The following is a 24,965-nucleotide window of genomic DNA, read 5'->3' on the forward strand; positions in this document are numbered from 1 at the left end:
AAACGGCTAGATTTTGGTGTCAGATGCATCAATAGAACATGTATGGATGTTTGTAGGACAGCTAGAGAAAGAATGAAGGATTTCGCAAAGAAAGGATGGCTTTGGTAATTTTCTAAACAGTCGTGTTTTCTACAATGGCCACGCATTCGCTAATAGCAACAACAACTTGACTCTACTCACAGGAAACTAAACAGTCTCCAACCAGGGTTAATTTCTTTGTCTGTGCTCTGTGAACTCTAAACGAAAACACATCATCTAGACCCACTGCTCCAGTTGGTGATTTGTTTCTTCATGCTGAAGCACTTGTTTGTAAAGTTGTTGAAAAAAGGCCACGGGCTGCAAGTGGAGCGCTGTGTCTGGCTGATTTGTTGTAATTGGCTTTTGGATAATACTCAAGGTCTGTAGTGTAGATGAAGAAGCTAACCCTTAATGGATATTGACAGAGATTCTCTGGGAGTAGAGACAATTCATTGCTTGTTTTGGGGTCTTTTGGGGTATTGCAGGAAAAACACACTTAAATTTAGAAAATGACAACTTATCTTTTAAGCTTTTTACTAGATGGTTAATGGTTTGAATATTAAAACATAATGTAAAAACATTTCATTGATTTACTTGATTTTTGTGGGGTACATTTTTCCTTTCCACCACACAGGTGACAACATGCTGACAGCCATATCAGTGGCTCGAGACTGTGGAATGATTCCTCCACAGGACACAGTCATTATTGCTGATGCCCTTCCTCCTCACAATGGACAGGCTGCAAAGATCACCTGGAGATATGCTGACAAACCAAGCAAAGCATCCCGACTGGAGGTGAGGCAGTGGAGCTCATGCTGAATGGGCCTCATGAATGCTTACAGCAACTTAAAGGGCACCTTCACTGATTTTAAACTTGCTTCTTATGGTTCTAGTCTGGGTAGTACATGTACATAAATGCCATTAAACTTCCCATATTAAAATATTTCTCTACTTCTAGCTGAAAAATGCATCCAGATGACTTCACTTGGGGGAACCTTCAGTTCAGTTTATGTCATCTTGTTGCTCATACTCTGAAGTTTGTGATCATAGTCAGATAGTCATCTGGAGGAAGTTTTCAGCTAGAAGCAGAGAAATATTTAAATATAGGGAAATCAGCATTTAAAAGCATTCGTGTGCATTAACACCCTAAACTAAAGCCATAGAAAGCAAATTGAATATTAGTGAAGTCACCCTTTAAATGTGTGTCAGTGTTGAATGAAAACAGCTTGAACAACTGGTTTGTTTTTATAATGCAACCCACTACATCAGTTGGTTAATTACATTCATGACTTGAACAGGAAGTGAACATCGGCTTGGAGGATGTGTGTTATGTAGATGAGCCAAAAACGCAAGAGCTGTACCACTTTGCTATGAATGGAAAATCGTTTGCTGTCATTGCAGAGCATTTCCCAGACATGCTTCAAAAGGTATGAGGTCTTTTACATGATAGTGAACAACAATCCAATTTTTTTTGTAACAGGTGCCAAAATGTCAAACCTGCTGCCTATCCTTTGGTGATAATCTCCACGAGGCCTCACTGATGTGATTGTTTTTTTCTTCCTTGTAGTTGGTGCTACATGGTACAGTTTTTGCCAGAATGGCTCCGGACCAGAAAACTCAGCTTATTGAGGCACTGCAGGGCGTAGAGTAAGTCTAAGCCAAACACGTTACAGCCTGTTTCAGATATGAACTCCTGACCACGTCAGGAGAATACAGCCTTGAACATTGTCTGGAGTGGAGCTTTGCACATGTAGCGACAGCGGGAGATTGTCCGAGCAAGAACTTTCGTCACTTGTGAATCTCCACTCAATTTCATTGCGTGATCAGCGTGCGTAGGAGGCACAATATGATAGAAAACTTAAACTGTGGGAAACAGTGTTTTGTTTACAGAGCTGTGCATCTTATAAAAAACAAAGTTTCTATGACTCGACTGCCGTTGTAGTTGAGTCATAGAAACGTCATCATTACACTCATTCAATTGCTTTTTCTGACAATTCGGGACTGTGCTTTGCACTACATGCATGAGCTCATGCATGTAGTACGGACATTGTACTTGGGGGCATGAAGGATAAAGTCAGGATAACGTCGGAATCGTTTCACTGGGACATTTGCATTTACACATGCACCCCCCCAACAAAGTCAGGAAAATGTCAGAATTACAGTGTATGTTTGAAAGGGGATAATGCAACAATGCATTTTTACCAGTTGTCCAAATACTACATTGTCAAGGTTTGCTGCTTAGTGTTATTTGATAATGAATCCTATAATCAGCCTTCAGTCTAAACAATATAAAAGGAAAATGTGGTAATGTTAGTAAGAGTGCTTTTTACAATTTTCTTACAGCTACATTGTCGGAATGTGTGGAGATGGCGCAAATGATTGTGGGGTATGTAAAACCATATTACAAGTAAATGTGACAAGAACAAGTGGACATGAACAGTCTTTACATTATCTCTCTATCTCTTCCCTAATGTAGGCTCTGAAAAGGGCTCATGGTGGTATATCTTTATCAGAGCTTGAGGCCTCAGTAGCTTCTCCTTTCACCTCCAGGACCCCCAACATATCCTGTGTCCCCAGTCTCATAAGGTGTTTCTTTACTACTTTTTATTCACACAGCACCTAAAAGGATCTGAAAACCTAAAAGCAACATCTCATTTGAAATAAACAACTGATAATGTCATTGCTTCCTATTTTGTAGTTGTGGGAATAAAGTATAGTGGAAAATCCTCTTTTATTTGCTGCTTTTTTTTTTTTTAGTATATATTATTGAAATTAGGGAAAATGTCTTGTCCACTTGTGGGGTTATAAATTTGATAGTGATAACAGTATGTTTGCCTTTACAGGGAGGGACGCGCTGCTCTCATCACCTCCTTCTGTGTGTTCAAGTTCATGGCCCTCTACAGCATCATACAGTACATCAGTGTCACACTCCTTTATTCTGTATGTACTGCTGCCTTCACACACAGCTGTAGCTAATGCGAAGTCTAATGAATCCAGCAGAATGTTTTAAATTTGTGCGGCCTATTGTCTTTGTTTCTCAGATTCTAAGTAACCTTGGAGACTTCCAGTTCCTCTTTATTGACATTGCCATCATCCTCCTTATTGTCTTTACCAGTAAGTATGAAAGGATGGTTATTTCTGATGCATTTGTTTTTCTGAATCAGAAACTTTCCATCTTGCTTTTTCTTTTCACCTTCAATGTTTGTCCTCTTCATTGTCTCCCCCATCAGTGAGTCTGAACCCAGCGTGGAAAGAGCTGGTGCCACGTCGCCCCCCATCTGGTCTGATCTCAGGGCCTCTGCTGTTCTCTGTGCTTACCCAAATCCTCATCTGCTTGGGCTTCCAGACCTTGACATTCCTTTGGGTCCAACAGCAGCCCTGGTACACAGTGTGGCCTCCACCAACTGAGTGAGCACCTGCTATTATTAGTAATAGTATGATATTAGTAATATTCCACTATGTGAAATTCCCTACTCTTATTCTTGGCCTATTCTATGATTCATGATGATCAGTCAAATAGGATTCATAATTTTCACTAAAAATGTTTTGTTGTTTTTTTATTTACACAGTGCCTGCAACCTGTCATCACATATTAATATGTCTGACCACAACAATACAGAAGTGGACGAACATAATATCCAAAACTTTGAGAACACCAGCCTGTTCTATGTCTCCTCCTTTCAGTATCTCATTGTTGCCATTGTTTTCTCAAAAGGAAAACCTTTCAGGCAGCCTAGCTACAAGAATTGTAAGAAGCTCCCCTCTTAACACTAGTCAGTGTGTCCTAAAATAGATACAAAGTTACTTCCCTAAATTGTATATTTGTTTTTGCTCTTTCCAGGGCCTTTTGTGGTGTCTGCATTAAGTTTGTATTTTTTCCTGCTGTTCATCATGTTCCACCCTGTCGAAAGCATCGACCAGTTTCTAGAGGTAAGTGGTCATTAAACACTTTTACTCAATTTTGGGGTTGACTGTGGCTTGTTTTTGTCCTGAGCACTGTAAAATAATATTTTAATATTATTTGTTATGCTGACATGTACTGAAGACATGTCTTTCTTGGCATCACAGTGAAAGTCAATAGTCTCTCTCTCTCTCTGGTTCTACAGATTGTTTGTGTCCCATTTGAATGGAGGGTAAAACTCTTACTTATCATCTTAGTCAATGCTGCTGTGTCTGTTGTGTTGGAGGTAAGACACACATAAAACCCTTGTTTACCCTAGATGTTTTTCTCATGTTCAGCTTTTGTTTTTCATGCAGTGTGCTCATCTTTGTCTCATTTAACTGGACAGCAGGATAAGTCTTATGTGAAACAATGTTGTGTTTTATAGTGTTGTTGTCTTTGAAGAGACAAAAAACTGTATCTGTATTTGTTAAGAATTAAAAGATGTGACAGTTGATTTTTTTTAAGAAATGTATGCATTTGTGGGGCTTTTGAAATCCATCTAAGTAACATATGTTTGTCTTGGACCAATGCTCTTTAAAAAAACGTATTGCTGTACAGCTGCATAAAAGTGGGTATTTAATGCTGGCTTGTCACACCCAGTGCAACAGTATCACTACGCCTCTACCTTTCACTTGGCTGCCCTTGCATATGTAGTTTAGTTGCAGACATCTAAACTGCCATTGCAACTTTCTTTTACCTTTTAAGTGAATTTAAGAAAAATCAAGCGAAAGATCTTTAGTCATAATCATAAATTTCATGTCAGTTTTGAATATTTTTAAACTTTTGTATTTATACATGGTCTTCTTACTAATTATATTTAATTTTAACTTCACGTGTACTTAATGCACAACTCAATGGATGAAGTGCCACACATGATTGCACAAAGCTTTGATTTATTGTGGCTCTGCAAAAGAACAAAAGACCTATGTACTACAAACAAAAGCAGGAGGTATATGAAATCAAATTAGCTTCTCTGTAATTTTTCCCCCTGCCCACTGCGCTATTTCATAGACCTTCGTCCTTGACATCATCTTATGGAAGCTTGTGTTCAGCCGAGACAAACAAGGCAGCTTTGGCGTCACTCCTGCCGCCCCGACACCACAGGTTGGGAAAATCTGACACATTCTTCTCTAGCCCTTTCATTTTTTTCTCTTGTGTCGTGTTCCCTCTTTCTGTCCCCACTTCACTTCTACTGTTACAGAGCACATTTTTCTATTTTAATCTACGACTAAGATTGCATGTGCGAGACAACAGTCTCACTCTTGTCTATCTTCTACCTCTTCTGTGCCCCTAATGGACACTCTGTTGATGGCTTGATAACAGTTACAGTCCAAAACTCTGTTTTGAGGTAAACTTAAGAACTAAACTACTTGTCCTTAAAATCTCTTAACCATTTTATTTAAGAAATCTATTTTCTACCTACAGATGGTCACTGTTAAAGGTATTTACATTGACTGTAAGGTCAAGTAGAAAAGTAATGCTCTCACTTCCATTTAAGAAATCAATATGTGAGATTTTCCTTAAAAACGGTTAAGGGCAACAGTGAAAGTTGCCAGTCAGAACAAGTATTTGAGAAGTAAAAATCTGAAGCACATGAGATCATATTATGGATTTAATGCAACTTTTTTTCCTAGCCAGCAGCCAAAATATAAAAAGCTGAAGAAATCATTAGTCAATGAGTAATAGTGATTATTGCAACTTCAGCCTTGTCTTGTAAAAAATGTAAAAAGTGCAGACAAAAGGTATAATGTATTGCCTTACAAATATGTACTATATACCTTATTGAGGAAAAAAAATAAACTGCTATACAAAACAAAAATTCTACATTATTATTATTTACAATTTTGTCAATTGTTCAAACTGTTTCCAAGCCTCGGTTATTGGCTATTACCTTTTTATAGACACATTATTGCTTTCCACCAAGGGTTTATAAGGAAGGTTTATAGGAAAATGTTACTTTTTATTAGAACAAAAATTGGCATAGATCTGCTGTTGAATCGTTTGTTTGTGTGATCTTTGACTCCATGAGCTTGTTTTTAAGGACTTGGCTCATTTTTTTTAAGCTGTCTACTGCCAGTACCTTCAAATGATTATCACGCTGTCAATTTTGTTTTGAATGACCTGCATGCACATACACAAATTATAAGTGTAAAGAAACATTTGCATGCAGCAGTTATATTAGCATGTCACTGTGAGTAAAAGTGTTTTAGAAAATCCAAACGCAGTATAACACCATGTCATAGATACCCCAAAGGTGCTGTTCCGTGGCAAGTGGGCTTGCTTGTAGTTCTTGAAGATGTTGCACCTCTCAGCCGCAAGGCTTTATCAGTTCTGAATGGCAGGCTTATACAACAGTCAGCCACAACATGAATGCAACCTGGTAGCTTGCTTATATATGTCAGGGCTTGAGATCAAGCTTTTTCAACCATTTGTCCTTCAGGCAGATACCTGTGATGTTTTACTGGCCCCTTAGCTTAGCTTGTTTGTCCAAAACAGAAAATGTAGTCCTATTAAAAGATAAATAAAATAAACAGGGATTTTGACAATGATTCAACACAACTGTACCTTGGTCATAATTGAATATAAAATAGCCTGAGGAAAAAGTTCATGAAATGATCAAATTGGAAAATTGGAAGCTACTTGGAATATGTTGTACACTTTGTTAACAACACAGATCATTTGCCACATTCACACAGTATACATTTGACTGTCAGCTGCAGCTCATGTTTGTAAAAGTTGTTGAAGGACAGGATGATTCTAGGTTACATTGATGTGACAAAACTTTATCTGTAGCACAAACCCACATTATAAAAATTTCATTAAGTTATATGGAAGTTAATAAATGGGTAGGACTGCATCAAATGAAAAATAAAATTAGTTGGTTTTAGTTCACCTGTCCCTCTGGATACTTTAGGTCAAATTATGCAATGAAAGATTTTAATGACGATTGTGATGCAAGAACTGCACTTTAAATGTCTAAGTGGTGTCGTAGGCTGCCTCCTTTGTTGAGCAAGGGCTGTTTGAGTCTGTCCATAATGTGGCATAAAAAGAGTGACACTTGTCATGCACACTTCTTTGAAGTGATAAGAGCCTTTGAAAGTAGAGCTGAAACATCTTCAAGCAACTACAAGCAAGTCCAGTTGCCACTGAAATGCACTTTTTGGATAACCATGACCTGGGTGACAGAATTTTTCACAGATAGTTTATAAAAATTTCATCTCTCTCTTTTCTCCTCTCTCTTGTATTTTTATTATATTGTTTGTGCTTGGGGTTGTCACATTTTTAGGCGGCCATTGATCTGTCCTGGCTGTGCTGCTCTCGCAAGATGCCCAAGGCCCGCTACATGCATTTGGCCCAGGAGCTCAGTGTGGATCCAGACTGGCCTCCAAAGCCAACCACCACAACTGAAGCCAAGCCCCGCCCTGAAAATGGCTCCAGCTATCAATTCATGATCAACTCCTAGCACCTCCACAGCCCCTCCCAATGTCAGCAGACACACACACACTTACATCATATTGTCAGGATAATTGCTTGTCATCATTATTTGGAGAGATGCAGATAATACTTCAAGAAACATTTCAGCAAAAATTGAGATTATACATAAGTAAAAAATAAAGCTAAACTTCAGCTGTCTCAGCACTCGACATTGCTCTCTCTGGCTCACCCACTTGTGCATTCTCAGGTCTCTATTTTTTGACAGTAACATTTAATTAAATTACCACCCCTTAATTTCAAAGTCTGTTCACTAAAGCTGAGCAGAGTGGGATGAGGATTATTAAATCAGCTCGAATTAGCATTATTGACCTCTTTAAATCAAATACAAAGTCATATTTCATTCCCTGAAAAGGATGTAAAATTCCAACACACAAAAGTCCCACATCATTTCCAAGATTCTGAGAGAATTATGCAGTGAGATGTAAGGAGCCAGATGCTCCATAATTTGTGATATTGCAACAATAAATTAAACCAATCCATGTAATTTCTGCACAACCTTTAAGACAGAACATAAAAACAATAGATCACAATTTTTTTTAAGACAAGCTGTTGGGAAATCAGGCATTTTAGGCCACAACAATAAAATAAAATATCTGCAAAAACCTGAAAGGACAGATAACTGATAATTTATATTAACAAGGACCTCAAATTGTATTAGCTATTACAGTACTAAGTATTTATTTTAGAAGGTAAAAATAGACTAGCATCACATCTGAGCCTTTTAGAAAGCTTACTGAAAAAGTAGCATATTATTGGATGAAACAGATGCTATCCGAAAAAATGGCTCACTTTGGTTTTGCAAAGTATGACACTGACTGAAGGAGGCTACACTTTAACATACGGATAATCCATTAACAATGGAAAGACAAATGGAATTGAATGTGGTTGGAAAAAAGGATGCATAATGACCTATACTTGAGATCTGACAGTTTTTCAAAGCAGCAGTAAGTCCAATCTGTGTTTATATTTCTGAACAGTCACCACCTAAATTTCAAGATGTTTAAACATTGTGTAAATTATTTCTTAAGTCTAACTGGCAGCCTTTATTTGCTACTGTGTGAACTACATAAAATCTTATACAGCATAGATATTTACATGTACAACCCCAATTTTAAAAAGTTGGGACAATGTAAAAGGTAAATAAAAGCATAATGAAAAAATGCACATCTCTTTAACTCATATTTTATTCACAACAGAATATAAATGACATATCAGATGGAGCAACACATATCAAAAAAGTTGGAACAGGTTGATGTTTACCATTGTGTAGCATCCCCTCATTTTTTAATGAGGTCTGTAAACATCTGAGAAGTGAGGAGACCAGTTGCTGGAGTTCAGGAGATGAATGTTATGATGCAGGGTTCTAGCTGCTCAGCAGTCCTGAGCCTTTGTTGCTGGAATTTGTTTTATTTTTATATGATGCACCAAATGTTTCTTATTTTTGAAAAGTCTGGACTGCAGGCAGGCCAGTTCAGCACCCGGACTTTTCTTCTGCAAAGCCATGCTGTTGTGGTGGATGCAGTATGTAGTTTAGCATTGTTTTGCTTATATATGCAAGGCCTTCTCTGAAGGAGACATTGTCTGGATGGGAACATATGTTGCTCTAAACCTAAAGCTTTTCAGCACTGAAGCTGCCCACCATAGGCGGTAATGCTACCCCCATACCATCAGAGATGCAGACGCTTTTGAACTGATAATAAGCTGGATGGTCCCTCTTCTCTTTAGTCCGCAGGAGAGGGCATCCATGGTTTCCAAAAACAATTGAAAATTTAGGTTCATCTGACCTTAGAACAGTTTTCCATTTTGCCTCAGACCATTTTAAAGGAGCTTTGGCCTAGAGAACACAGAGGTGTTACTGGATTTACTTCACATATGGCTTCTTCTTTGCATGATACAGCTTTAACTTACATTTGTGGACTGCACAGTGATATCTGGAAGTGCTCCTGAGCCCATGCAGTAATGACCTTTTATTACGGCTCTTCCAACTTTTTTGAGATGTGTTGCTGCCATTTTATTTATGATTTACGCATCAGCCTAACCTTTTTGAATTGGGGTTGTAGATCCAGTAGAAAAGGCTTTTTTGAAGCTTCTGGATGTTCCAGGCAACAAAACTTTACAGGTAAAAAGTTTATAATATTTTAGCTTCACAAAGACAATTGATACTTGCGCATCAAGCGAAGAAATGCCGCCACAATATAGCAGCAGGTTTCTGGCCAGTTCAGTAACATAGAAAACACTTTGGTGCAGCTTTTGGATCTTTTAATCAAAGAAACCAAAATGAAGAAACACATTTTGCACAAAGTATTTATTTATATGACAAAATAAATATAATGTATTTTTACTCTTATGACTTAAAATGTAAATATGAATAATATAAATATTTCAGTGAGTTAATTTAATTACTGAATTACAGGAATTTACTTGTTTTGAATGGAGTATTTATAATGATGCCTTTCTTTGAACTATTTCTGTGTTTTCAATTCAATACAAAAAAAGAATTTACTTATGAATGATTAAAGGATAACTTTGGTCATTTTCTAAATTAATTATTATGTCTACAATCACCATAACAATACTATAGCCAACGTTGAATCTTCTCTCCTCAGGTTTGGTTAGTTTTTGGTGTGTTGATGCCATAGACTTTCATTGTTGTCCAAAAGCTAATAAAAACATTTCAGCTACATTAAATTTTGGTGCCAGCTTAAGTATGGCCAATACATCACAGTTATTTAGAAAAAGACCAAAGTTATCCTTTAAAAGGGATAGGTTTGTTATATATTACAGAAGTATTACTGTCATTATCTACATAAGAAAATGTTTTGGTATAAAAAGCTCCATTCTGAATTTAACCAAGCATCCTGTAGTCCATCATATTTCATTCCTAGCAATAAGTTCAATAAGTTATGTTAATTTAAAAATTTTGTTAAACCTCCTGCCTTCAAAGTCATACATTCATTAAGATGCAAGATCTCCTTAAACCAACATTGCGATCATGTTGACACATTGATGCACTAAACAGCAGTGGCTCATGTGGCATCTACCTGTATAGATGTGTATATATATACAGTATGGACTGATTTTAATGGAACAGCAAATCAAGAACTTATTAGATCCTTCCAAAAATATTTAAGTGGGTTATGGACCCCCAATGATTCATGAAAATACTAGTTTAAGCACAGTATCAAAGCACACTGTAAGATGGAGAAGACTGGGCGTGTTGGAACAACACTCAGTCATCCAAAATCTAAATGTTACCACAAAGGTTTGTGGTCAACACAAAAAAAACTTGTATTAGCTGTGGAAAAACTGGTTATAGAGGGGTTAAAATACACTGCTTGGCCAAAGAAAGTGACCACCTGAATTTAAATAGCCAAATAGACTTGAGCTGTCTATTGAATGATTATTGCACTGAATAATATGACTTAGCTGGCAACAAGTTATTCAGCCCTAACTAACGGAACTCTGCATAGAAATTACATTTTGTATCACACTGCATAATTCATCGAATGCTGCAGCAAAAGCATTCTGTTATTAAAGCTAAATGTGGTAAAATATTACTGTTCTGTTTTTTTGGCTGGGCAGTGTTTGAAAATATTGTCTATTTTGTAATATTTGGATACTGCACAATAAGTTTGAAAATGTTAACTCTTCTCAGAACTTATGGGACATATTTAAAATATGATTAGAGCTGCTGTGGTCAGCCTTAATGTGGCATTGACTTGTAAATCGTTTTGTTGTCCCAAAGCACTTGTAATTTAAATGGATTTAAAAAAGTAGAAAATTACTATAAAAGCTTTTATTTGTAAATAAGCAAGGTAAGAATAGGTAGTGTGGGCTTTACAAATTGCAAGTTTATATTAGATTTCACAGTTTGATGAAAAACAAAACAACTAGCCCTGGAAATTAATAAGATGTTCCATTTTTATTATAATTTAGTCAAACTTCAATATAAATTGAATTCAAAATTATAACTTGTATAAAGTGAAGGACTTATACAGTAAGAGAGACTGATATAGAAACCAGTGTGCTCATCTGCTCTTAGCCACATGCTGGGATCTTTTTCCATCTCTTCATTGTGTTTGTCAGTTTACCCTTAGGGTTTTTAACAAATACATATGTAAAAATATAAAAACTGATGACAAAATATACAAATCACAAATCATCGAGCTTTTTAGCCATGCTAGCATAGTTGACCCATGAGATTAGACTGAAATGTATCAACTGCATTGTGATGAAGTCAGGCACAGAAGAATTTGTAAGATTTATTTATTTTTTTTTAAACCTTTAAGATTCACGCCATGCCACCAAGTGTTTGACATTTCAATTCTTAACATGATAACTCTAAAACTAATGACTCTTGAATTCTCATCAGCTTCAAATGCATTTGACATCTAAGATGGTATCTAACATAGCATGCAAACATACTAAATGTTTTTCATGTATCAGAACATGTTTATTGTGTAATAAGCTTTATACCCTTATGGGCTGCTAGCGTGGCTATAAAACTTTAATACTGTTTTTATATTGTAAGCCATTTCCTCTGAGACAGGAGACTGAAACATACAAAGACTTGCATGAAGGCTAGTTTTCTGTCATCTAAAGCCTTGATTGTTTAAGTACTACTACTACTACAAATATACAACATTAATGTAGGTTTAAGAAGAATTTACATTGACTTCTCAGTATATAAAAAGTCCCATCTGAAAAAGCATGAATCTCACTGGTTGTCATGGACAGTTAAATTACATGCATGAGGCCATAAATCAAAGTATACTACATTGACAACTGTTGTCAGACTGGCTACCAGTAATACTACTAAATGTTTTGTTTTTTTAAACAAAATTTCTTCCTATGGAAGACTATTTTTTTAAAAAGCATCATAGTAAATTATGGTAAGCAATTGTGCATCCCATCTGCCTGCTGCTCCTGGTGCATTCAGAACATGCAACAACACGTCTTGCATAAAGTTGATGCTGATTACCATGCACAGCTGTATTCATGTAATATATTTAGGCTATCTACATAGATAGCCAAGGGCTATATTTTTTTCTTCGGCTTCTTTGAAATTTAAAGAAATGCTGTCCCTCAAGTCTGCACTGCAGATTGGTGTAGAGCATCACTTAAAAACAAAAACACATACTTCAGTGCAGTTGGTTTCCATTGTCAGTGTGACTGCATACTCTGTATAGCAGCCTGTCTTTCTTAAATTCTATGTTTTACATTGGTTTTAAATTGTGTGTCCCAAAGTGCAAGTGACAGTTATGGCACTGTTTAAGACATGTTAAACAAAATGTAATGTTTGGCTTTCTCCATGACAAAATTACAGCTCTGTGTTATCTAACTATCTATAATGTATGATCCATGACATGTATTTTGTGTGCTGATTATAATAATTTTCTTCATATAGAAACAGATTCAAAACATAATTCCTAAATAGAAGTAATAACAAGATGCTCAGTTCCTAAAAGCCATTACCTATTGAGATACTTGTATTACAAATACAACTAAAACTTGCAATCCATACTTTCTCTATTTCATCCTTAAATTTGACCATCGTTTTCATGAATTTGTTATTTATTTCACGAGTTATATACTATCTTAGGGTAGAGTAGATTGTCAATGTTAGAAGGATATATTGCAAACAAAACTGGTGAGAAGTGCATAAAATGTCTCAAATGTACATTACTGTGCCTATTGGCAGGAAACTCATTATACTCTGTCAAAAGAATGTCTTTGTTTTTTCTTCTTTCAACAATGTTGCTAATTGTTCTGAATATGTAGTGGTATTTTTTTAATCTTTCTTTATTTAGCTATTTACTTGGACTAAAATTGAATGTTGTGTAAAGAACAAAATATATGAAATGCAATACTACGGTTATTGGTTCTGTTTCCAAAGATTTTTCATCACATTTATATTAGTTATTTGAGTAAAGTTTTATTTTTGCCTGTACTCAGTTCTGTCAAATCTGATTTGTATTAGCAGAAGTGGTGATGGTAATATTAGAGGTTGGATTATATTTGTATATATGAGGTGTACATTTCTATTGTGTGCAGAAAATTGAAATGGTTTAGTTAAAACAAATGTATGGCTTTTGGATTATCAAAGGGCTGGTGTCTGTCTCCTGGTATTTTGGTACTCTGTTATGATCCTTTTGTCAACTTTTGATTTCTATTGTCTGTCAGATTTGAGTTTTCACATGAAATCGCATTAGTTTCGATCTTATTTATTTAAGGATAAATCCTGGGCATTTGTTTTCTATAATTTAAATCTGTTCTTGTGAAATATATTTTTCTTTTAATATGTGTTCTATCTTGAGTAAAGAGAATGCAGAAAATGTCTGCTTTAGAGTTTGAATGAAGTTGGAATATTTTTCTCTATAGGTTGCTAAAGTAGATCTGCCTCTCAGCTTTTCTTGTTTTCTCCCTTTTGACTCAGTGCTTTACATAAATCCAAGACTCTGACTAAATAAGGGAACTGAGGCAAATTTCAGACTTGACAATCTTGTTACTTTTCTCTCTGATTATCCAATGTACATATTTTTACTTTTTAGAGCTTTAAAAATCTTTTGCATACATGTAAAATTCAGACATAAGAGTGTGAATTGCTGTTTGATTAGTGGCCTGTTGTAGCAGTTATTATAGTGTTGCTAGGGCCAAGTGGTTCAGTCTCAGCATCGTCACTGTGCACCATGTCACAGAATATTCATCAGTATAATGAAGTATACAGTGTAAATACTGTTAATTTTCTTCAGTGCTACAGTTTTGCCTTCCATTCTGACACAGCAATGGATCTCATGCTTAAACCTTTTTGGTCTTATACAGGTACAACCTATACAAACTGTTGACAGAATTTTTCAATTATTCACATCATGTATTTAAAATGGACCATCCAATGACATTTAGATTGACTCGGCCACTGAGTGTATTACACTCACATAGATGTTGTTTCCTCAGGGAAATCTATTTTTAGAAAATACAGAAAATAATAAAAGTGGATTCCCAAACTGATTAAAAATATACTGTTGGTAAATCTTTGCAGTCCATTTGTATGTTAATTCTCCAAGTACAGGTTGTGTTTTATTTGCAGGTCTAACACCTCAAAAGGCTCACCTGAGGTTAATTGTTAATTGTTTTTAGGGAGGGGGGTACTTTTTACTGAAATATTTTGTACTTAATTTATTTTTTTTATTTATTTGCATGTATTTCCTTGAGGATTGATTTTTCAGATTTAAGATGCACATGCACACACATACACTCTCTCACACACATGCACGCAAGCACTCATGCATACACACACACACTCTCTCAATCCATTTATCTGGTTTTTTTTTTTCAAACACACACATATACATCACATATTCAAAGCCTGGATATTTCTGTTTCAGATTTGTTCATTTTTGATATGTTCTGTTGTGTTCTCTTTTGTTGACGTTTTCAAAATTGTTGCAGTTTGCACAATAAATGTCCTCATTGATAAATCATATGTCGATTTAAAAATTATTTTATACACACAAACAAATCACTCTTTGGGCCCCCTGGTAGTCACACACCGCTATATGTAGAATTTAATGCATAGGCCCACAATGAGAAAATGGTTGAATCTGGTGGAATACAGTAAAACTTTCAAATATCACTACTTTTCTTTAAAATTAAATGCTGACAAGCTTAGGCAATCAAATCCATTTTGTATCAAATCTTTGACATATCCCAGACTCTAATCACTACCTATTTCTCTACTATTTATTATATGGAAAATAATAGATTATTTTGTAATAAATAATTAAACTGGCATTTAAAGGGTTTAAATGCTGAATAATCCATAAAATGATTTAATGTTTGGTAGTTTGGAGCAGGTTTGAAGTTTAAATGATTTATGGATAGATAAAAATATTAAGGTATGATAATTTAATAGCAGTTTTTTGTGTGTGTACATTTTTGCCACAACAGTGTCCAGAGGGTGCAAAGTGCATAAAGTATAAATTACATGTAAGAGTAAAAGACACTGAATTTCAAAAGATTTACGAAGAAGAAAAGTTCTTGCAGAAAATCATGCTAAAAGCAAATGATCAACAAATCCAAAAAAATAAAAGTTGAGAAAACTGTACAAAAAATGTCAGAGGATGGCACAAGGGATAAGACAAATAACTTTGGGTAAGGTATAGTAGTATTCTATCAGAACATAGGTAAAGCTGTGCATAATTATTCTCATACATATCCAATAAATTATTATTAGTGATTGGTTTATTGGTGTCTGGGGAAATAATCTACCATCTATAGCAGAGGCCCAGTGTAAGATTAATCTGGACACAACTCCATATAAGATTTAAGATACAGTTTAGAGCTCCTCCATCATCCTTCACCATTTTTCCAGTAAAACCAAATTTGGGGTCTATGAGAACTTTGTAGTGATGATCCTATTGCTGGCATGGCAAACATGTTGTAGACTAACATAAACAACAGATGTGTACTATGGAAGGGGTGCCACCAAAGTGTGGCCTTAGTCGAGGTGGGTAGTGTAGTGCTAAATCGGAACAAATGCACTGGTGCGTTTCTGTCAGTGCTCGTTTGGAAGTGGTACCGCTCACAGGAAGTGGACTGTCATTCTTGCCGTGTCCTTGTTAGCTAACGAGCTAGTTAGCTGCCATAACAGGCAAGCAAATGTGCATTCTTTTGGAAATATGAATTAAACTGTGCCTAAAGTGAGATTTTTAAAGAAATTTCTGTCCCGTAGCTGTTTATTACAGCGCAATGTTACGCGTTGGGAGCAAAGCCGCCTGGTAAGACACCCTTTAATAAAGGTAACCGTTACAAAGCTAGTTAACACTATGTTATCGTTAGCTGGGGTGCAAGTGGGACATATGGAGCTAGGTCGATTTGACAGCTGATGACGTTAGCCTTGGTCACCGTAATAGGACGAAAACATATTAAATACTTTCGTAACATTTGTTTAGACGGTGCTACTGACTCGTTTTATTTACACTACAAAGCTGACAGTGGGGCTGTTGGATATTGACGTTAACGTTAGATTAACGTTACTTAGCTAACGTGAGATACTGTGGCTACTGTAGCTACTGTAACTCGGGGGTTTGTTGAGTGTGTTTTCCTTACCAGTAAAATATATAACACATTCTCTCTTTACCGGCATGTTTCATCTTCTTGCAGTCTTTCTGTATACTAAAAGTCCATTTGTAAAACGTATAACTATTCATTGCATAGTAGGCTTATACACCAGCTATAGTAACTTATATATGTACACAGGCAACACTCTGATATGATGGAGTTACAATGATAGAGTCACATATTTATATTAGATTAATCCTATTGTTCAGCAACATCAACAACCACTGGTTTAGGCAGTGCTTGTTCAATTTTAAATTGCCTGTTGTCCTATTTTATCAGGAGCCTTGTGTAGTCAAAGTAATATTTAGTAGGACTTTTTGACCAGTAGGCTATCTGTGATCAGTCATAGAATTGATGGGATGACTAGAAGCTTCCCCAGAAATTACATTTTCACAGCTGCACTGGGGACGTGACTGAGGTCTGCTTGTTTAATTTGTTGTAATTTCTTTGTTTTGTCAGCATGGCCTGTCGGAACCTGGTCTCCACCAACATGGGCGTGAGATTCCGAATACCGTTGCAGAAGTTGCACCCTCTGTCTCGTGTCATCCACCATCGCTACTCTGGAAATACTAACCCTCAGCGGCCTCCTCATCGCACGGCAGCCCGTTTTTTTACCTCCATGTCACGATTGCCTATGCGGCCACCCAAGCCTACCCCTGGGGGGCGTAGCTATCAACAGCAGCGCAACTTTTGGGTAGCCCGCCTTGCTGCTAGGCTGCTAAAACTTCGATACATTCTGCTGGGTACAGCAGTCGGAGGAGGGTACACAGCTAAAAAGGTCAGTATTTAATGTCAACCTTTTCTTATCCAATAATTTGTTTGTTAATGTTCTTTATAATCACATGATCCAAGTAAATGTGTGCTATATACGGGGCTGTACTCTGCTTTTTTAAGTATGATAATAGGCTGCAGATAGGGCAATCGGTGAAATGGAAGGCTGAATGAAATGGAGCAGTGTTTTTTTTTTTAGGTCAGACTAAAGTGAACTAATACAAAGTGGCCTGTGGAAGTTTACAAAAGTCTCTTTCCAATGCAATAATCCAATACTTTACATTTAGACACTTCACATCGTGCAGCTTCACTGTCTGTTTTACTACCCTGTCAAAGAAACACGCTGCACAAAAACAACAAAGAAAAATTCGTCATATGGTTAAAATCTATGAGCCTGGCTTCTGTTGGTATACACGTGTTTCTAATAACCAAATTGTTACATTTAAAAATGTTTGTTGAACTCAAGTACTGGTATATCTACTGAGTTAACCATAACTGAATAAAAAAATCAGGTGTCAAAATTAACAGATTTGATTCAGTTTTAATGTAAGTGCTTGTAAGATCTCAAATATGGGTAGAGTTACAACTCAACATTCAGCCCAGTTTGTAGGAAAGACCGAAATGTATATTGTTTATCTCCACGCAGCCTAAAAACACCAAGGTATATATTTCTGTCCATATTCCCCTGCCCTTGTAATGCATTGGTTACATTTTCAAGTTGCCAATGGATGTTTGCTTTCATAATATAACCAAATGTGTATTTGATCTTTTTATCCATATTATATACTCTACTATATTGTATGACATTAAATGTTTGTCATTTCCCTTTCAGACCTATGATGAATGGAGGGACATGTTGCCTGATTTTAGTGAATACAACTGGGTCATTCCTGATTTTGTTTGGGAACTGAGTGAACAAATTGATCTTGGTAAATGTCTTTGTTTTATTTTGCTGATTCATGAAGAGAAAGACAAGTTCATAACTAGTTTAGGTAAAACATGGCTGTAGTATTATACTTTATGGCACACAACTCTGAAACTTTCTGTTTTCTCCACTTGACCTCTCTTGTTTTCACAGATAAACTGGCCAAAGCTTTACCAGAGATGGAGGATATAGCCAAGCTACTACCTGACCTAGATAAGATAGGAGAGAACTTCACCTTCCTCAAAAGCCTCCTGTCATCTGGTGAGTAAACATATCTGGAATGTGTCATTTAAAAGATTTTAAAAAATGTTATTTGCAGTGTTTATGATTCAAATGAAGATAAATGTACCCAAGTAAACCCTTGTTCCTCATCTGTACTGAAGCCTGTTTTATGTAACAAATCTAACAATTCCTTTTAGTTCCCTATGCAAAGCTTGAAATTTTGTATTACATTTCCCGCAACCGCAAAGTAAATTTCATAAAATAAGAAACCAAAAAGCTTAATGAAAAATATGTGGAAGGCTGCTTCGTGCGATAAATAGCATTATTTACAAAGTTTATTTAACAGTATACTGATTTGCTGTTTAATAGTAATTGTTTTTTTAAGTAATTTTGATGGTGCAAGCCCGTCTGTAATATGATGAGTGTTCTCATTACTACAACCGCAACTCACGGATGTAGAGTTGAAAATCACTTTGTTACATTTTACAGATGTAGTGTATAATAGGAATATTTTCTAATTGAAGACTGTTTGTCATCAAGGAAGGCAGAAACTTTAACCATGCCACTGCTTCTGTGCTCAAACACAGGCATGATTCCTGCACCAGGCTTTTGCTTTTCTTTGCTGATTGCACGTCTTGCTTCACATATCTGGACTGTAATAAAGAGAAAGGGGACAGTCCCCCCTTGAACAAAATCATCCACTTGGCATCCTGTCATTTAAAACTTTCTTGTAATTTGTTAATGAGTTTTCAGTGTTGATTTCTGTTTGTGGTTTCTACGGCCAGTCCAAATAAATGAAGCACATTTATTTTAAGTGTTTGGAATTAGTCCAGAAGGACTTAACCTATTCCATAAAGACACAAGGTAAGGCAATTGATATAAATATTCACTTTAAACACAATAATGAATTAGCTAATAACACATGTAAAAATATTATTATAATGCCTACAGATCTTGGTAATGCCTTCATGTACAACAATCTCGATTGGTTGGTAATAATAAAATATGTCAATCCTAACGATCAGGTCCCGTTTGAAGTGTGCTATGTTTTTTAACGGTTTCTTATTAAGCACCTACTTCGCTGAAAGTTCCGGCAAAGCTGTGGCTTTGTTTAAATCATTTAGCTTTGACCCTGCTTTGACCACAATCCCTCTGCTTCGAGCTTATGATTTTTTATCTTGTGTCGTTCTCCCCCCCCCACCTCCCCCTCCCCTCCTCCTTCACATTCTTCACAGGTGTGAGTTTGGGTAGTGAAGTCAAAGGAGCTTCTGGTCTGCATCTCTTGTTAGGTGTGTAAATCCTGTGCTCTGTAGCAGTGCCTGTTCCCCTGTCTTTTCTTTCTTCCTCTTTAAAACACTCTCTTGCTGCAACGTTGTGGTTGTGGATTCCTGTTGGTTGTCCTGTGGAGTGCCTGCCATGGTTCTGCTCTACAGGCAGGAAGATTCACCACCACATTGGCTTCCAAGTTGCATACAACTGCTGCTGCAAACAACAGCAGTGTTCATGCTTTAATTTATTATTATTTTTTTAATTCAGTGAAACGTATGACCTGTCACTAGCATGGTGATAACGTTTTGGACTCGGTATTGAAAAGTGTACACTTATTTATGTATACATTCAGTTTTGCCCTGACTGACGCTTGTTAAATTAGCTAAAGAAAGAAACAGACTCCTTCAAAATAAAAATAAAAATTCTTAAGAATGCCTTTGTTTCCCTAATTCCAAGTGTTACACCAAAGCATGAGCTGCTAGGATTTAAAAAAAAAAAAATCTTTCTTTGTCCACCTCCTCCTTGGTTTTTTTTAACTGTCCTCGGCTTTACTTGATCCCACCTGTGTGGTATTTGCCTCCTTTGACTTCCACCCTCTCTCTACCCTGACCTCTATGGGCTACTTTCAATAGTTGTGCTTGCTTTATTAACCTTTGAGACACTCTCTTTCTGTCTTTACACTCAGGTGTTTGGAAAATGCACATGAAATACAGTTTCCATCCAACTTTCACATACATTGCAAATACTTGAATTAATATAAATGAGAAATTTTTTAAATAAATTATGCCAAAAAGTGGTTATGTTAAGTAATAATAGTGTAACGTTTAATGCATATATTTCATTTACAAAGGTTTATGAAAAGTCCTCATCATCCCACGTCACTTGAAAAGAGATTTGCCCGACTGGTACACACATCTCAGCTGTGACAAATATAGCAAAGGAACATCCCTGGCTTTTTCTCATCACTTCTAACTTTTCATGGCTTAAGAAAAATAGACTTTATGTTACAGATTTTCTGTTCAAATATAGTTAAAAATATAGTTTAAATGTCCATTTTTCTTAAGCTTTCTGTTTTACTTTAATACCATTATCAAGAGTAGGCCTAGGTGACAATGAAGTAACAACTAATAAATAGCACGTGTGCCACCTAAGTACTTAGGTACCTGAATGCAACTGAAATGATTTCACAGGTTAATGTGAGATTTTAAAAACAAAAAGCATTAACATATACATGCAAACCATGTTTTAGGTCCTTTGGACAAGGTTCCTATGATTCTGTCATTTAATATAAAAATCGAATGTAATAGATTAAATAAAGATTGGAATCCTTAAGTTTAATGTATCATTGACCATTTTCTTCATGCTTTATGTCACAGAGTGCATTTTATTCTTCTTCTTTTGGGTGAAATTCCAGCACTTAAAATTTCATTAGTGTTCCAATGTATATCAATCAATATAAAATGTTTTAATCTTTATTGTATAATTTTAAATTAATGAAATATCCTGTTAATAATATTGAGTAAACAAAAAAGCATAATATCATGACTGGACAGCTTTATTCCTTCTGTTTTTAATTTTCCAATAATTGATTTGATGCAAAATGTAACTTTTTTTAATTTTGCCTGCACAATATTATGTGTATATGTTCATCTATATGTATTAATACGTTATTTTCCAAAAATTTGAAATGCTTTAAATGATGACTGACATCTTTTGCATTAATGTCTCCATAAGCTCTTCACAGTAGCTGTATTTTCTGTACTCAAAAGTTAATGATGCATGTTCATTAATAACCCATTTGTTTGTGTTCTTATGTCTCCTCTAATAGAAACCTCGGGCGATCCTGCACTAAAAGCTACAGATTCTTCTGCTGCAGCTACGCAAGATGAAAAGCAGTACAAAAAGGCAAGTATACATTCTGCCGACTCTTCTTGGCTTGGTCTTCTATACTCTCTACACTGTAGCCCAGTCTTCATCTGCTGTTATCTGCAACTTGGATCCCTCTCACTTCAGTGGCAGGGGATCGGGGATTCAACCAAAAATAAATTATATGACCACAAAAAGGTAGAAATATTAGAAAGGAGGCAAGGGCAGTCTGTGTTTTGCAATCAGTTGTACAGCCTTCAGTATACTGAATGTAACAACTCACCTTCCATCCTTGAAACCCTAAATATACAATAAACGCTATAATCTAGGGAAGATTTCCCATGGAGAAAGAACAATGAAAAGGTTAACAAAAAGAGTATTAAAGTATTAGCTCCAATTTTGTGACCCAACATGTGCACACATTAAAAAACACAAATACTGTGTATAAAAAAACACACAAAGATGGATAGTTACTCCTTTTGTGTACATGTGATTTATTTTCCCTTTAGCTCTGAAGAAGGCATGCTAGTGCAGAAAAGTCAGTTTAAGAATAAACTCAACACTGCATAAAAGCCAAAACACATCACAAGTATTTTTGCTTCCTACATTTATTAGGACATTTTGTGTAGGTAAACCCACCTGCAGTGTTGAGGATGATAGCTACACAGAAGAAAAGTGTATGTATAAGTTTTTTAATAGACTGTAGCATTTACATACCTTTTATGCAGCAAGCAGACTTGGAAATATTTATCCTGTGATTGGTGCATCACTTCATGATTTTGAAAATAAAAATGACTTCAACAAAGTCCTAAAGCATGTTGACCGAACGATCCACCTAATTGTATATATTTTGTAATATTGAGGGATGTAATATTTCTGAGTTAATGATTTACAAATCATTGCATTCTATTTTTATTTACATGTTACACATTGTCCTAACTTTTTTTTTAATTGGGGTTGTAGTAAAAATGTGTCATCCCATTTCTGATAGTGACCAAATGAAAGACAATGTTAAGTCTTTAAGGTTTTGATATAACACATGGGGTTCCATGTAGTTGCAGTATGACATTCTATTGTATAATATTCATCCTTGCTTCAAGTGCCTTTACTTGTTGTTGAGTTTAAAAGTAGTTTTTTTTTAGAGTTGTCATTCATTGGGACCATCCCTTCTTCAACAGTATATCATACACAACACTTAAATGCATGTTTCATTTTTATTATCCTCTCCTTTTTATTCTGTATATTCTCCTTTTTCATAAAATCAAGTTTTTTGTGTTTGTTGTCTAAAACGGTGAAAATTATTTGAGGGTTTAACTGAATATTTTAAGTCCATCTGCAAAATGGCTTTCTCCTTGTCTCTAACATGAACACATAACTCTTACAAGTTGATGTTCTTTTTTCATATTACATTTAACATGTACAACATGTGCCTTTCACAGAGCAAAAAAGCAAAAAGCATCACAGAGTTGCACAATTATTGCATATTAAGCTTACACCAATTTCATCTGCCCTGTAGTATTCTTTGTGCTTCAGCCCATGTCGAGCAATATCCCAGTGCTTGCTTTGCTTACCATTGGCATCTTAGAACTGCCTAACACTGTCCTGCAGCACATTAAAATATTGAAATTGGTTATTATTTTATTGACACAGTAGAACCTGAGTAGCTCCAATCGTATATGGCTAAGTATACAGTTTGGTTAAATTGTCGTGAAGAAAGAGAACAGAGCCACTGTTGTTGCCACTTTCTGAGAGGTGCTGGTTGTGGTATTAGTCACCTCTTCTGCCTTCAGTCTAGCAAAGTTTGAAATCTCTGTTTTTGTAGTTGAGAGAGACTGACTTTGTTTGGTTGCACTGATGGTGGCAAGATTACTAAAGCCAGAAAGAGCTTTATTCTTTTAAACGTTGACTTTTGATTTACCAGCTTGAACAGCACCAGGGCTTGAGATGCAGGTCAGGATTTCTCTGTTGTAGCCCTGTGTGTGGATGCAGCATTGGCCTGTATGGACGATCAGCTCAGAAGCTGGTTGTTGTGTTTTTGCTGCTCCTTCCTCTTTCTCACTATGACGTACCCCAGCAGGGTCTACTTGGCGAGCTCATCCTTATTCAGCAGCAGATCCAGCGGCATGAGGAGGAGGTCCAGCGGGCTGCTGCAGCCAATAGTGCGCGTCCCCAACCACCAGAGTCTGTTCCCAGCCCCCCTCAGCAAAAGCCCAAGGTGAAGGTCCCTTCCCACTTCGGCTCGTCCTGTTCTATCAGTGGCTAAAACATCAGAGCTACTTAATAGGCACAGAATATATAATATTTATACCTACAGCCTTGACAAACTAAAAGTTGTTTTATACTAGTAGAATGTTTAAGGTGTGTTGCCTCTCTGGCCACACCTGACATCACTGATGGTGATGGTTGAATGTGATCTCTTACCCCTGTAACTCCACCTAGTAGTAATGTCACATTGTAACATACCTTCAGCAAGCAAGGTAGGATGTTAAACCACTGAATGGTGGTTAAGTCAGAATTCTATGTCTGTGTTAAGTTGCTTCTTAAATTACTTAATTTGTTAATAGGCAAAAGACAATTTCAGGCCATCAAATCAAAGACTTCTTTTTATTAAAAAAAATACTGTTACTGTTTTTGTTACTCCCTAACCTACAAGGGGATGGAGGAAACGGCCACGTGTAGTTATTAAATTGAGTTTTAATTTTGTCCACCACATGGACAAAATGAGATAAAGATTTTAAATCAATACTACCAAAATTCAATTAACTCTTCTGTAAATGAAAGCATTTATTTAATTGCTTTTCCATCTGATTATATTGTACTTTTACAGGTGGTTGTGTCAAGCCCTCTATATAAGGCTTTGGTATTAGTATTCTTTTTTGTTTTTTTAAGTCTTGTAACATTTTAATTAATAAAAAAGAATTTCTTATTTATGGTGCAAATCGGCCACCCACCCTATGGTTTGTCCACTGCAATACACAGTGGTGACCTTCATGTATGAGCCCATTTTCTCTTGGGCTGTGCAAAGTTTTGCTGTGGAGAAGGCATGCATGGATCTGCATAGTCAGGGCCCAGAAGTACATTGATATTGTAGCTTAGCCTCACTTTGTCATGCAAATGGTTGGATAATCATCAGTAGTACTCCTTTCTACAGAAATGCATGGTGTGGAGTGGCAGCCTACTGTTACTCACTGCATGGTGTAAGCAGCTTTTTTCGAACTACTACAGTATTTGTAGACAAAAGTTGATTACATTAAATGGAAAAACCATAGGCTTAGGATCATGTTTGTGATACCAAAATAACATTTCTATTTTTGAAAATTTAAAATATTTTAATAC

At 36.1% G+C, this 24,965-nt stretch overlaps 2 protein-coding genes across 7 annotated transcripts in view; both read left to right on the plus strand.

Moving 5' to 3' along the window:
• Positions 1–14,807, plus strand: part of atp13a3 (ATPase 13A3) — a 38,669-nt gene extending 23,862 nt beyond the window's left edge. For both annotated transcript variants that reach the window (XM_067512092.1, XM_067512093.1), the window contains exons 22-34: positions 653–813; positions 1,317–1,445; positions 1,586–1,665; positions 2,362–2,404; positions 2,495–2,604; positions 2,862–2,958; positions 3,060–3,132; positions 3,249–3,426; positions 3,588–3,766; positions 3,860–3,948; positions 4,125–4,205; positions 4,973–5,065; positions 7,248–14,807. In XM_067512092.1, coding sequence (XP_067368193.1) covers positions 653–813; positions 1,317–1,445; positions 1,586–1,665; positions 2,362–2,404; positions 2,495–2,604; positions 2,862–2,958; positions 3,060–3,132; positions 3,249–3,426; positions 3,588–3,766; positions 3,860–3,948; positions 4,125–4,205; positions 4,973–5,065; positions 7,248–7,424 — 1,490 coding nt within the window. In that variant the 3' untranslated portion in view covers positions 7,425–14,807. The remainder of the gene's footprint in view (positions 1–652; positions 814–1,316; positions 1,446–1,585; positions 1,666–2,361; positions 2,405–2,494; positions 2,605–2,861; positions 2,959–3,059; positions 3,133–3,248; positions 3,427–3,587; positions 3,767–3,859; positions 3,949–4,124; positions 4,206–4,972; positions 5,066–7,247) is intronic.
• Positions 14,808–16,044: 1,237 nt separating this feature from the next.
• The window catches only part of opa1 (OPA1 mitochondrial dynamin like GTPase), a 40,352-nt gene continuing 31,431 nt past the window's right edge, over positions 16,045–24,965 (plus strand). Inside the window, exons 1-7 of one of the 5 annotated variants that reach the window (XM_067513098.1) lie at positions 16,045–16,233; positions 17,036–17,354; positions 18,180–18,276; positions 18,426–18,533; positions 19,730–19,783; positions 21,592–21,668; positions 23,707–23,844. In XM_067513098.1, the coding sequence (XP_067369199.1) occupies positions 16,205–16,233; positions 17,036–17,354; positions 18,180–18,276; positions 18,426–18,533; positions 19,730–19,783; positions 21,592–21,668; positions 23,707–23,844 (822 nt within the window). In that variant the 5' untranslated portion in view covers positions 16,045–16,204. Of the gene's footprint in view, positions 16,255–17,035; positions 17,355–18,179; positions 18,277–18,425; positions 18,534–19,729; positions 19,784–21,591; positions 21,669–23,706; positions 23,845–24,965 lie in introns of all 5 variants that reach the window. The other 4 variants (XM_067513099.1, XM_067513101.1, XM_067513100.1 and 1 more) reach the window with 4 other exon arrangements.

The sequence above is a fragment of the Channa argus genome, chromosome 8 (genome assembly GCF_033026475.1).
Source record: "Channa argus isolate prfri chromosome 8, Channa argus male v1.0, whole genome shotgun sequence".
NCBI lineage: Eukaryota > Metazoa > Chordata > Actinopteri > Anabantiformes > Channidae > Channa > Channa argus.